Source organism: Haliotis cracherodii, unplaced genomic scaffold (genome assembly GCF_022045235.1).
Source record: "Haliotis cracherodii isolate W230 unplaced genomic scaffold, xgHalCrac1.p SCAF_1, whole genome shotgun sequence".
Taxonomy (NCBI): Eukaryota; Metazoa; Mollusca; class Gastropoda; order Lepetellida; family Haliotidae; genus Haliotis; species Haliotis cracherodii.
Genome location: NW_027266264.1, coordinates 54,298,246 through 54,313,857, shown reverse-complemented (window position 1 = coordinate 54,313,857; position 15,612 = coordinate 54,298,246). Strand labels below are relative to the sequence as shown.

Sequence of the window (15,612 nt, the reverse complement as noted above, 5' to 3'; positions counted from 1 at the left end):
CCAGCTAGCATAGTACCTCTGCCACAGGCCACAGTCCATTCAAGCAGAGACCATATACCGGTATATGGTCTCTGATTCAAGATATTGCATATGCTTTTCATCCGTTTCATGTTTGACAAGTCTACACATTTTCATACACAAATGTCAAAGAATAGTTAACTTTCATTGAGAATGTATGCAAATACGTAAAAATCTACTTGTTTTTGCGTAGTTATCCTATGTTTACATTGGTTGTACGGCTCCACGTGCTGTCATCGAAGCCCAACGGAGAGCTAGCGACACGGTCACTTTGATGCATAAATATATATTGTCATGCAACTCACTGTCGCAGTTGTAGGAGCATATCTATATAGTTATGCAAAACAATATGTAAAGTGCCCCCAAATAATTGCATTAGTCCTTACTATACTGATTTCTGAAAAAGCGCGTTTGGTACAAACAAGAGAAAAGTCCGGTCACGTGATATGCAAATTAGCCTGTGGCAGTGGTGTTATGCTGAGTCACCACTGCGACGGAGTGTGTGTTATGCTGACAAGCTCCTTCCCAGCGCGTGACACCTTCGCTACAGTCTCGGTAACATCGCTGCCACCAGTGTGGGCGCGGCTAATTCAAAAATCTTGAGATTTGCCCTCTGATAGTTTTAATGAAACAGAAATTCAAATTGACAAACAAAGAAAGTAGTTTATCAGCGGCAAGTGTATTCGGCGTCACGACAGTTGTCACTTGTTGGTAGACATAACGGTCATTCGGTTGCGAGTTCAACTCCAAGTCATGAGTTTTGACTGGTGGCAGCAATAGTATAGAGAGCTCCCCAAAATGTTTAATTATGCTGCAGATTTCCTTGTCAACCCCAACATTCCGCAAGCAGACTTACTATTAACGGTTTTCAATTTCCCTCCCCTCACTGTGCTGATATTATGATACACATTTTAACCAATCAGAAACGCTTGCTGTGTTCAAGCCCGTGTAGCGCCGTAATTGCCGGTCACCTTTTTCTTGTTTACCTCAGCGGCGCAGCATAGAGCTGACATTTGGTGGTTGTTTTAAAATAGGTTGAAATAAGTGACATTCATATTTCATGCGATATCGGGCTGTGATTCGAACCTTGTATATGGAAGGGTGTGATTTTTTTCTATACGAATATATCATGCTAAACACGCTATTATCGAGTTCCTGTGTCTGAATAGGATATACGCAAGTGGTTTTCTCGTCCGTGAAGTAGGGTCATGTCTTGACCACATCGCGGCTCTCGTCTATGTCGAAATGACTCCAGCATGAGAAAACTCAGATTAGCAACACGCTCGCAGGGACAGCTGGCTCAACAGCCGGTGACATAGACCAACTTTATATCATAAAAAGCGAGCCCTCACATACAATATGCTGAACTCACCTTGTCGCGATGAGCATCGATCTAACAGCTGACATACACACGTCACTTTGGACTTCGAACTCTCCGGACAAGGGAGTTAATCGGCCATAGCGTTATCATTTGAACTTTTACGAACGCTTGGTCCAACTCTTGTCGAAACCACACTTGCTCCGCATTCTGCAGAGGCCCTTATGCAGGCCCGGAGGATCAGGATTGGGATGGAGGAGGAGGAGGAGAGGCTTTTCTTGGAATGACTGTAGATGGGCTAAGGCACCATTTAACAAAATAGCCTCAGTTACTAAAGTTAACCTTAACTACTCAGTTATAATTAATGTTAACTTAGGCGGAGGTTACGCCCATTGTGTTTGTTTGTTTGTTGTTTACGCCACACTCAGCAATATTCCAGCTATATGACGGCGATCTGTAAATAATTGAGTCTGGACCAGACAATCCAGTGATTGACATAATGAGCATCGATCCACGCAATTGGAATACGATGACATGCATCAACCAAGTCAGCGAGCCTGACCACCCGATCCCGTTTGTCGCCTCTTACGACAAGCACAGTCGTCTTGTACAGCAAGCATGGGTTGCTGAAGACCTATTCTATCCCGGATCTTCGCGGGTAGGGAAAACAACAAATTTAAACAGACAATAGTAGAGGTAGTGTATAAAATGTAATAATATATTTCGAAAATTAAAGACAACAAACATTTTGAGTTTTATTTAACTTTAATGATTAAAATTTGAAAGAAAACACAAGAAATATCAACAAAACATACATCATAAATGGTACAAGATGAAACCTCTACACGACTAGTTGCGGACCATTCTTTTAGGAAATTATATGGAGGTAGCTCCCCAGGCCGCCGTTAAGATGTACATTTTAAAACAAAACAGACCAGTGTCACGTGAGACGGAGCCATAACGGTAACGCCAAAGCATTGTCTTGTATTCATTGCTGGTCTTGTTGGTTGTGTGTGCGATAACGTTAAGTCTGGAACCACAGAGCGTACGTACAGTATTTTGGCACCTAGACGTATAGCTTGAGACTTTGGTACAATGTATTTACAACATAGGGTAGATGTTTGTATTTGTATCTCGAATCAAACGCTACTTCGAACCTGGATGGTCGGTTACTTCAGGTTCGAGATAGAAGCAGTTCGCTGTATACATTATTCTCATATATATATATATATATATATATATATATATATATATATATATATATATATATATATATATATATATATATATTAATATATAAATATTCAGTTACACTGAAGAGCTGTCATGAGACGGCGAAAGTACTATGTCTGAAACTGATATAAAGAAGATGATGGACTAACGTTGACTTTATTATTTTATTATATATTACATGTACACCGAGTGAACATTTACCCCATTTTTGTATATATATATATATATATGAGAATAATGTATTTTATAGGACATTAACAGTAGCCAAGAGGGTATGGCCCAGGTACGTCCTTCGTTTGGTCCAGGTTCGATTCTCATCAAGGGTACAGTCGTTATTTTGTATAAATCTTCATTCATATGGGATATGCGTGTATTGGATGACGTTGTGGGATATTGTCTGTTAGTTTGCTTGTTCAACACCCCACTCGGCAATATTCCAGCTATATGACGGCGGTCTGTAAATAATCGAGTCTGGACCAGACAATCCAGTGATTGACATCATGCATCAAACAAGTAACCGAGCCTGACCACCCGATCCATTTGGTCGCCTCCTACGACACGCATGGGTTGCTGAAGACACTATATCCCGGATCTTCACGTGTCTTGTGGGATGACGTACCAACACCATATGAGATCTACGAGGTTTGTCTATGGCACCAAAAATAACTCAACACCGCTGGTCATAAAATCCTAAACCGTACATTCTGATCATATTTATCATACTGATGTCATGCACAGCTGATTAATATAATAAACTGTCGGCTGAGTGACTATGGTCTTACGCCGCTTTTAGCAATATTCCAGCACTATCACGGCGGGGGACACCAGAAATGGGCTTCACACATTGTACCCATGTCGGGAATCGAACCCGGGTCTTCGGCGTGACGAGCGAACGCTTTAACCACTAGGCTACCCGACCGCCCCGCTTTAACCAGAATAATGATACATCACAGACACCCAGTCATTGTCCATATACATGGTCATGTGAGGAACAATGTCTGTACATGTTAGAGTGAGTGAGTGAGTTGGGTTTAACGCCGCTTTTAACAGTATTCCAGTTACATCACGGCGTGTCAGCTTAATGTGGGAGGAAGGCCGGAGTGATGCAGGTTTCAGACGTTCACCATTTCGGTGAAACCCACGAGCACGGGTATGGCCCTGACAAACCTAGAAACATAATCGGGGCGAACCGGGATTCGAACCCACAATCATAGGTTTCTGTCGTGCCCAAGAGATGCAACTCTGCACAGCGAATCGCGGCGCCTTAGACGACTGCGCCACACATGCCCCATGTAAACGTTAAACCAGGTCTACAGCAGTTTTGTTTTCAGTAAACAAAATGACAAATCCTTATAAAAAAAATAATTTCTAGTAGATGTATGTTTTGTTTGTTTGTTTGTTTGTTTGTTATTTAACGCCGAACACTTAGCAATATCATAGTAGATGTATGTGATGTAGACGTACTACCCCGGTCGTATTTAACAAGGCATGGTCCAATGGAGTCTTAATAATCAGAGTTCATCGATATTGAAATTTTTGCTTATATAGAATCAGGGTTTTTTCCCCCACAAACATGTAACGGTTATTTCGACTTCATGATATCAATTTGTCATGGCCTTATCATCAGAATACGCTTGAGACAGCGACTGGTCAAATGAACAGCTGTAAAGGGTTCCCATTCCTGACAAAGCAAAGCTTGCATGTTTCCAGTAAGTACCTTCAAGGTCATCAGTACATATATATATATATATATATATATATATATATTATGAACCAGTAATCAACAGTGGCAGTTATAAAACGGCGTGCCTCTGACGCCATGATACATATTTCAAAACATATCTACACTACAAAATAGACAAAGGGAAATTAAAAATGTTCACGTATAACAGTCTCTTTCAAAAATATTTTTTTTTATCACATGCCTGTGTTAAGAGATGGACTGTTGGGCGGATTTTGGTTCACACATTCAAGGATTTTAAAATTAAAACTAGATGATCTTCCAAATTGTTTTTGGATACAATTCCAACTTAGCACCTGAAAATGATCTAAAAGCATTTCTGTGGAGACATATATTTGACGCACTTGCTGTGGGTGAGGCTGTCTATATCCTTGATCTATATTGTTTGTTGTTGATGATGAAGCATGGGCGGATACAGCTTTTTTGAAAAGGGGGGGGGGGGGGGTGCACAATTAAGATCTATTTACTGTCTTTGGTGGTAATGTATACAGAAATAAAGATTTTTTCCGAAATAAAAAGGGGGGAGGGGGTGCGCACCCCACCCCCTCTGTATCCGCCCATGATGAAGTAAGACAGGGGGGTATGACACACCCGAATGACATCACAGGTTCAAGTGTTGGTACGTCTAAGACTAATATGTAACACAAGTGGGTAGACTTATATACAATGTTGGACAAAGTAACTGTGATTTCTTTGAGTGGCATTTAGAAGTTGGAGTGATTAAGTAAGAAGAGTTCTATGGATAAACAACTTCTTTATTACAATTAGTGCGACGTTTCGGTGTAGATCCTAACACCTTTATCTCTTGCTTAATAAAGGTGTTAGGATCTACACCGAAACGTCGCACTAATTGTAATAAAGAAGTTGTTCATCCATAGAACTCGTCTTACTTCAAAGTAACTGTGCATATATTATTTTGGATAATAGTTAGATTTGTAGATTTTGATTACCCAAATTTCCCCTCTTCTTCCAGAAATGTACCCGTACTGGTATCTGATAAACATTTTCATGATTTTCATTTTAAATAATAATTAGAAATTCACATGTTATGGCCTATACGCTTAAAATTGTAAAAAGGACATTGTATGGTAAAGGTTCGTGTAGGTCCATGGGAATATGACGTTATACATTTTATCAAATATTTATATGAATGTGAATGAGACCATGTTCCTTGCATCACCTGCATGTTTTGGATGTATACAAAACCGAATCTAGATTGAAAATGTGTAAAAAAAAGCTGAGGCTTTTAGGAAGTGTGCGTCTAATCTTTAAACATGAACAATTCTTTGACGCAAACTGAATTTGGTTGGAGATGTAGATATGGACAGTACACACTTACGGTAAAAGATATCGTAAACCACGGACTTTCACATAGGCAGATATTTTCTTGAAGTTGAACAAATCGGCCCTTTTCCCTAACATATTTTCAAATAACGCACGAGAGACTTGATGTAAGTTATATGACATAAAAGGAGATATGTCCTTTCATTTAATTGTTAATGCCATCAGAAATGTATTCTAGCTTACAGTTGGGGGGGGGGGGGGGGACACTTTCTTAAAGCCAATATTTATGACAAAAAAACACATTTGCTTTCGAATATCAAAAGTATGTATGCACAGTCACGTCCCCAGTAGTACATATTGCGCAAACATATCATGTTATCAAATAACGTATGCATACAACTCTTGTGAAACATTTGTGATCTTGACACGATCAACCTAAAACAATGCTAGCCCTCGTAAACACTTAGAACATCATATGTTACACCGTCGCACAGAGGGAGTTTTGACACGAGTACACGTGAACAGATATATATGAAGAATAATGTTACGCCGTCACACACGAACAATTTCACAGTGGAACACTGTCGAGGGCTTCAATGTTTTCACCTGAAATAAACAATATTTGTTATTAATTAGGACTATTAAAATTAAATATGAATATATGGGACCTCTCTTAAAACGATATGGGTTTGAATTAATTCAATTTCATTGTAAATTGAGTAAATGATATAAAAATAATAAACTGATAGTATAATAATAACAATAATAATAATCATCATCTTCATTATCGTAACGATAATAATTATTTTGATAATAACAAGTTTGCATCTGGTATGTTTTTGTAATACGAATTGATTTTAGCATTTTATGCATATTTTGACAATAGTATTTTGAGAAGTAGACAAATAAGTCCAGGGACTTCTAATGTATTATAAATGTTGTGTACCTTTCCGCTGGCGACGTTGTCAATGAGCTTGACGATGTCCTTGGCACCAACGTTGACAGCTCGTTGCCGGAGTGTCACTACCGTATGACTACATTCCATCATCGAGCACATGGGGTCATCGGGGTCACATTCTTCATACTGGACATACAAAGGACAATGGGTAAAGTAAGTATAGTATTACGCCGCATTTAGCAACATTCAAGCAGCATCAGTCAGGGGGACACCAGAATGGGCTTAATACATTTTTACTCATGTTGGGAATCGATCACGGGTCTTCGTCGTGACGAGCGAACACTTCATCCACTACATATTTCTAGTATTTGCATTAGTTGAGGAAGTGTACAGAATCTTTATCTTGTGAAAGATACGGTAACGGCATCATTGTCTCTTTTCTGAATTTCAAATTCCTTTGCACATGTTATGGCCACGGGCGTCTAGTGTCACAAATCTGCAGGAGCTATTGACTAGTGTACCTGTTTCCACACTAATAATGTATGTTAAGTGTACCTGTTTCCACACTGATAATGTATGTTTAGTGCACCTGTTTCCACACTAATAATATATGTTAGTGTACCTGTTTCCACACTAATAATGTATGTTTAGTGTACCTGTTTCCACACTAATAATGTATGTTTAGTTTACCTGTTTCCCCACTAATAATGTATGATAGTGTACCTGTTTCCACACTTATAATGTATGTTAGTGTACCTGTTTCCACACTAATAATGTATGATTAGTGTACCTGTTTCCACACTAATAATGTATGTTTAGTGTACCTGTTTCCACACTAATAATGTATGTTAGTGTACCTGTTTCCACACTTATAATGTATGTTAGTGTACCTCTTTCCACACTAATAATGTATGTTTAGTGTACCTGTTTCCACACTAATAATATATGTTTAGTGTACCTGTTTCCCCACTAATAATGTATGTTTAGTGTACCTGTTTCCACACTTATAATGTATGTTAAGTGTACCTGTTTCCACACTAATAATTTATGTTTAGTGTACCTGTTTCCACACTTATAATGTATGTTAGTGTACCTGTTTCCACACTAATAATGTATGTTTAGTGTCCCTCTTTCCACACTAATAATGTATGTTTAGTGTCCCTCTTTCCACACTAATAATGTATGTTTAGTGTCCCTCTTTCCACACTAATAATGTATGATTAGTGTACCTGTTTCCCCTCTAATAATGTATGTAAGTGTACCTCTTTCCACACTTATAATGTATCTTTAGTATACCTTGTTCCACACTAATAATAATGGTTTAGTGTACCCGTTTCCACACTAATAATGTATGTTAGTGTACCTCTTTCCACACTTATAATGTATGTTTAGTGTACCCGTTTCCACACTAATAATGTATCTTTAGTATACCTCTTTCGACAATAATAATAATGGTTTAGTGTACCTGTTTCCACACTTATAATGTATGTTAGTGTACCTGTTTCCACACTAATAATGTATGATTAGTGTACCTGTTTCCACACTAATAATATATGTTCAGCGTACCTGTTTCCACACTAATAATATATGTTTAGTGTTCCTCATTCCACACTAAAAATGTATGTTTAGTTTACCTGTTTCCACACTAATAATATATGTTTAGTGTACCTGTTTCCACACTAATAATGTATGTTTAGTGTCCCTCTTTCCACACTAATAATGTATGATTAGTGTACCTGTTTCCCCTCTAATAATGTATGTAAGTGTACCTCTTTCCACACTTATAATGTATCTTTAGTATACCTTGTTCCACACTAATAATAATGGTTTAGTGTACCCGTTTCCACACTAATAATGTATGTTAGTGTACCTCTTTCCACACTTATAATGTATGTTTAGTGTACCCGTTTCCACACTAATAATGTATCTTTAGTATACCTCTTTCGACAATAATAATAATGGTTTAGTGTACCTGTTTCCACACTTATAATGTATGTTAGTGTACCTGTTTCCACACTAATAATGTATGATTAGTGTACCTGTTTCCACACTAATAATATATGTTCAGCGTACCTGTTTCCACACTAATAATATATGTTTAGTGTTCCTCATTCCACACTAAAAATGTATGTTTAGTTTACCTGTTTCCACACTAATAATGTATGTTTAGTGTACCTGTTTCCACACTAATAATCTATGATTAGTGTATCTGTTTCCACACTAATAATGTATGTTTAGTGTACCTGTTTCCACACTGATAATGTATGTTTAAGTGTACCTGTTTCCACACTAATAATATATGTTTACTGTACCTGTTTCCACACTAATAATGTATGTTAGTGTACCTGTTTCCACACTAATAATGTATGTTAAGTGTACCTGTTTCCACACTAATAATATATGTTTAGTGTACCTCTTTCCACACTAATAATATATGTTTAGTGTACCTCTTTCCACACTAATAATCTATGATTAGTGTACCTCTTTCCACACAAATAATATATGTTTAGTGTACTTGTTTCCACACTAATAATGTATAATTAGTGTACCTGTTTCCACACTAATAATGTATGTTTAGTGTACCTGTTTCCACACTGATAATGTATGTTTAAGTGTACCTGTTTCCACACTAATAATATATGTTTACTGTACCTGTTTCCACACTAATAATGTATGTTAGTGTACCTGTTTCCACACTAATAATATATGTTTAGTGTACCTCTTTCCACACTAATAATATATGTTTAGTGTACCTCTTTCCACACTAATAATCTATGATTAGTGTACCTCTTTCCACACAAATAATATATGTTTAGTGTACTTGTTTCCACACTAATAATGTATAATTAGTGTACCTGTTTCCACACTAATAATGTATGATTAGTGTACCTGTTTCCACACTATTAATGTATCTTTAGTGTACCTGTTTCCACACTAATAATATATGTTTACTGTACCTGTTTCCAGACGTCTGTACTGAAGCCATTCTTGACGAGGAACTCTGCCACCTTATACTGGCGATGGTCCAAACAATCAAACAAAGCGTTGCTGAACCTATGCTGGGCACCGTGTTCGTTCAGACCAAGCGTTAGGTTCTTCACCGTCGCCAAGTCGCCGGTCTGCAGACGCCAAGAGCGATATATGAGTTAACGTAACTTCCCCCTAATTACATGAGATAACTTATATTTCCTTCGAAAATATTTTCTATTTTTTCTAATTTCTGGACAGAGTATAAACTATCCAAGGCTACACATTTCAATTTAGTGGTCACTCCGTCCATGTTGGGTGTGCTCAGAAGAAGCCTCTTACCATTACTTAAGGTGGAAATTGATAAGTGAATGTAGTTTTACGCCGTGCTCAACAAGACTTTAAATAATCTGTACCAGACAAACGGGTGAATGTAAGTATGAGCAATGATCCCTCCACACCGTCGGGGCACAATTACAGGCAATCTGCCAAGACACATTCGATCCTCTTTATGGGACACCTCATTTCCCTATCCCTTCGTGTTACACCGGGGCCTGAGTTAAGGGACTAGATTTAACTTGCACTAGGTCCACGTTGACATGAAAACGAAGTTGCACACACAAAAATAAAACAAGACTGCACCCTGGTCCCATAATTTTATAAAAGTTGAAACATTGGCCGGTTTGCTGCCAGTGTCACATACATTAGTTATGCATTACTGGAAACGTAATAGGAACATGCACATCTTGAAGTACGCACAGTTTGATGACGTCAAACCCAAGAAAGCATGACAAATTACACACAACACGGGTATTAGTGATGTGGAATGGTAAATCAACTTTAGAAGTACTATGCGTGTTCCAAGAACGGTTTTGTGTGGACACAAATATGAACTATTTTCATCACACATGTAGACATAAATATTAGGTTGTTCAATAATAGGTTGCAATGGTGCTAGTTTTCTATAGCTAAATCGAGCCCTGTTTATACACACACTTAAATAGTACATTGTTTTCAATGACGTTGCCATTTGCTCTGGTTTGTATTGTGAGGCTTCCGAATACTGACCCTGCACGCGTGGTAGAAAGTGTCGAAGAAGTTGGTCATTCCAAGAAATATTTCCAGGTCGAAATCCTGAACATCGGCTTGTCGCACCTGGAACTCGTGAGGGCTGCACGCAATTTTACTGTAGTCCCGGGGGGTCAAACCTTGCTGTAATACACATGCAAACATTTAATACATGGGGCGGCATGTTGTTTAAGGCCTCACTCCTCAGAAATATTCCAGCTAAATGACGGCGGTCTTTAAATAATTGAGTCTGGCCAAGACAATCCAGTGATTGACATCATGAGCATCGATCCACGCAATTGGTATACGATGACGTGCATCCATCAATCATGTGTGGAAATCATAAATATTTGTGTCTTTTTTGTATATTTTATGTGTGTTTAACCCAATATTACACCAGCTATATGATTGCGGTCATAAAATAATCGGGTATGGACCAGACAATCAAGTGATTAACATCATGATCATCGACCTACCCAAATGAGATACGCTATGCATCAACCAAGTCAGCGAGCCTGCCAACCGTTAGTCGCCCCTTACGACAAGCACGGGTTGCTAAAGATCCATTGTAACCCGGATCTTGACGTGGGTGGAAATCATAAATAAAACTTAGAAATATGAATTTCACCTGTCATAGTTCATTCGATGAAGGAGTGTGAATTAGCCAAGAAAAAAAACTATAAAACTATAATCCACTCGAAACCTATACACCTGTACCTGTGAAGTACTGAATGCTTTTCATCTACCCGATAAGCAAAATACTTGTATATGTAGGGCAATGATCCAGCTCAAAGGTCACTGTTTGTATTAGTGTTTAGGGCATGTTTGCTTTAATTACCGTATTGCCCGTACTTACAGTATCTTTAGTGTTCTCGTTTGCGCCTTTCTTCAGCAGAAAATCAATAGTATCTTGGTCCATGAACAGATTGGCGTAGTGGAGAGGTGTACGGCCCATCTACAACATACACATCAACATTAGACGCCATTAACTATGTACGTACGGTGACACTTCGTTAGGTCGAACTCGTACTTTGAGACAAGCAGAATGCCGACAAAAACAGTGTCCATACAATCATAGTTGTATCTTACGACAAGCATAGTTGCATTTTACGACAAGCATAGCTGCATCTTACGACAAGCATAGTTGCCTCTTATGGCAAGCACGGGTTGCTGAAGGCCTTTTTCAACCCAGATCTTCACGGGGCAGCTGGGGTAGTAGCAGCAGCAGCAGCAGTAGTAATAGTAGTATCAGTAGACCTTGTTTTTTATGGTGCTGCTGTTGGTGTGTCATCCATCAAATATTCTTATTATCACAAACCTTGCCTTATATAGTACAACAATTGTTCTAGTTATTATAATCATGAATTTTCACATCTTCTCTCGACACCCACAAGGGACAAATCACTTCCGTTATAAAGGATGTCCCCGCTTGTCAAGTACAAATGTGTTGACAATGAGGAAGTTGTTTCACATCCAGGCACTAGTTGACGGAAACATCCTACATGAATCCATATTGCGCGCCGATGCGTGAAATTGATGACACAAAGTGAAAATATCGACACATCCATCATCGTGTATGCCTCTAGTCTGTTTACAATAAGGGTGGGTATTCTGTTCATGACACGTAGAGTTAACGACTGCAATAAGTACAGTGAGTGAGTTGGGTTTAACGCCGCTTCTAACAGTATTTCAGTTATATCACAGCGTGTCAGCTTAATGTGGGAGGAAAGCCCGAAGTGATGCAGGTCTCAGACGTCTACTACTTCGGTGAAACCAACAAACACGGGTATGGTGCTGACAAACCTAGAAAGAAAATCGGAACCAGGATTTGAACCCACAATCATAGGTTTCTGGCATGCCCAAGGGACGCAACTCTGCACAGCGAATCGCGGTGCCTTAGACGACTGGACCACCCGTGTTTGTAGAACGGCTTACATTGGGTATGCGACGTGAAACACTTCATATTAGGTTAGCAGCAAAATATTGGGCGAGGCGTGTACCAGAATTTCCATGTGAAATATATGAGGTGGGTTTTGGAAAAATTCTTAATGGCTGTTACTGATGGTATACGGTCTCATATTAGGTCGGTAACAACAATTTTGGATTTTTACTGACGGTATACGGGCTTATGTGGGGTCAGTAGTTCTGATCTCTGATTGGTCAATCTCACTTTGAGGCATAATAATAACTTTTATGTACAACCGTATAACCTTAAACATCGTTTAGGATCTCAACATGAATGTTTCGATACTTACATACATTTATCTTCGACCGGTAACAGGCATTCACATCGTGACAAGTTCTACATGCAGTTGTACACTTACACAATCAAACTTATTGATGAGCTGGGGGTAGTCCTCAAGGAGGGTGCGGACAATGTCTGCCTGGCGGTGCAGCAGGGCGTGGTGAAGCACGGTCCGACTGCATCTGTCCAGGGCGTTGGCATACTTCTTCGTCAACAACTTCTTTACCATGGGCTTGTTGCCTCTGTCGATGGCCAGGAAAACCTTCTTGGCATGATCCTGTTCAGAGTAGAAGAGTAGAAGTCTCTAAAGAAGTCTTGATCTCGCTAGTGCAAAGATCCAAAAGGAACATTGGGACTGATGGCCAGGAAAGGTCCCGAGTGTGTAGCTCATACACGTCAAAAGAGTTTGATCATAACTTGGTTGGTTGGTTTGTTGGTTAACTCCGCACTCAGCTATATTCCAGCTATTTGACGACAGTCTGTAAATAATCGAGTCTGTACCAGACAAACAAGTGACTGATATCATGAGCATCGGTCCACGCAATTGGGATACGATGACAGGCATCAACGAAGTCAGCGTTCCTGACCGACCAATCCGTTAGTCGCCTCTTGTGACAAACATAGTCCCCTTTTACGGCAAGCATAGGTTGCCGAAGACCTATTCTACCCCGGATCTTCACGGGTGACCAGCAAAATGAAATAAGCGGGTGGTCCTTAACTTATTTTGAGAAGTATAATTGGTTCATAAAGGATGTAAACAAAGGCAACAGAGAATGCGCATTAAAGGAATGGCTTTCTGGCATGATGGTGACATATTAAAGGTGTACAGAAAGCTAACATAAACTCAATCCAAAGGAAATAATTAACTCTTTGATTTATGGAAAATATTCTTTTTCATGTCATTGGCTCATAAGGGATGTAAGCTGAGTAGTGGCAACAGAGAGTGCGGATGTGGTTAGAGCGACGCCACAAAGAGAAACGAAAGTTTCCAATTTTTAATCCAGAGCCTGGTGTGCTTTGAACTACACAATGGATGTGAAGCCCTTATTTGGTGTTCATCCTTCGTGATATTTTCCAGGAATAGCGCTGATGGTGGGATAAAAGCCAAATTGTAAAAAAACAAGACACTAAGTACCAACTCACATATTTAATGAAAAACATTCAGTCTTCACTCAAATACACACCCAGACGTTCACTGGTAGGCGTACATGCACCTATCTTTTTTAACGTAAATAAACATATAAATTGACTCTGTTCCAAATTAAAAATAAAATCACTTAAATTGATTAATAATAATAATAATAATAATAATAATAATAATAATAATAATAATAATAATAATAATAAATAAATAAATAAAAAAATAAAAAACCTTTCCATAGTCATAAGAAATAGACTTTCCGAAATGTCCTCAACGGGTCCTCCCTTTGTCACCCACGCGTTTCACATAAGTGGTGAATACGCTTGCACTGAAGCACGTCGGAGAATGACTCCCATTCGAATACAGACAGAAAGGACAACACGTCATTTGGATCCATATTCTACACATAGTCCTATAACCCTCGACCGTTCACAAATAAGCTTGTGTGTGTGTGTGTGTCCATCAAAGAAAAGCCTTTGTCACAAAACACATAAACAACCAACAGTGTACTGAGAGGCTTCGAACGCTACCAAATACATACAAGTGAGTACATTTGTACCGTCATGTTCCATTACGAACCATCACGTTGCGATATATTCTACCATGACATTGATGAATGCTTGATTCTGATTGGTTAAAAGAGGTTTCCTTTTTGCTACGGAAACCCCTTTCAAATATATTAAGCCTTTTCACACAAAAAACGTGCGTATGAATACATAGATAGCCTACGTATCGATTCACAGAAAATGGCTGCCGATCGATCACCCCCATATGAACTGTAAAACATATCTATATTTCCTCTAATACACGCTGGGTCTCTGATACCAGACAGGTATCTAACACACGCCGAGTCAAGGGCTCTCGCGAAATTAATAGACGGCGTTTAGTGTCAAATAGAGGAAATACGGTAGTTTGATATCGGATGTTTGGGGCGTTCTAGGCCGCAACCCTGACTCCTTCGATGATGACATTAAAAGATTTAACGAAGGCATATCTTTTGCATACAAATGAAATGTTTATGAAACGGTTAGAGAAATGTTCTGTGGATACCAGAATCGGAACAATTTAAGCTATTTCCTCACTGAAACAACATCACAGAAACCTCTTTATTATAATTTGGAACCTCGCGCTAAAGCGCTCGTTTCAAAATTATAATAAAGAGGTATCTATTCTACAGTGGGACTACATCAAATTTCAATTTTCCTAATTAGTATGCATGTATCCAGGTGCATTTGGATCTGCGGTGAGTAGTTGGCCGAAATGAGTTTGTGTTTGTATGTAACTCAAAGCTAGGTTACCTGTTTATTTAACCGTGTTTTGCACCGAGAAGGTGCAGCGTGAGGTTTCAAATGATTAATTTAGCGCGGTTAAATCTACAGGTAACCCAGCTCTATACTTGTCAAAATTGACACACGTACACTCGTAATTATTTCCTTCCGCTCTCCTATCCCTTCTCTCTATCTGTATTACCGTGTGTTCTAAGTCGGACAACGTGTGCCTTATCCGTGTCACTATTCTGATAATAAGATGTGTTTATAACAAACAAAAACATGACTATCGGATCCTGACAAGCCTAAGGGAGTCAACACTGCAACGCGAATTGCTCGGACTTACTGGGCCACCAGCCATAGATAATTGGTTTTGTTAGTTTGTTTCTTTGTTTGCTGTTTAACGCTGCACTCAGCAGTATTCCAGCAAA

The 15,612-nt window shown here is 38.9% G+C and overlaps 1 protein-coding gene across 2 annotated transcripts in view; it reads right to left on the bottom strand.

Moving 5' to 3' along the window:
• Positions 1–5,149: 5,149 nt before the first annotated feature.
• Positions 5,150–15,612, bottom strand: part of LOC139479502 (putative ankyrin repeat protein RF_0381) — a 29,094-nt gene continuing 18,631 nt past the window's right edge. For both annotated transcript variants that reach the window (XM_071262357.1, XM_071262351.1), the window contains exons 7-12: positions 12,852–13,049; positions 11,384–11,482; positions 10,528–10,671; positions 9,450–9,611; positions 6,541–6,678; positions 5,150–6,200 (exon numbers count right to left, since the gene is read on the bottom strand). In XM_071262357.1, the coding sequence (XP_071118458.1) occupies positions 6,147–6,200; positions 6,541–6,678; positions 9,450–9,611; positions 10,528–10,671; positions 11,384–11,482; positions 12,852–13,049 (795 nt within the window). In that variant the 3' untranslated portion in view covers positions 5,150–6,146. The remainder of the gene's footprint in view (positions 6,201–6,540; positions 6,679–9,449; positions 9,612–10,527; positions 10,672–11,383; positions 11,483–12,851; positions 13,050–15,612) is intronic.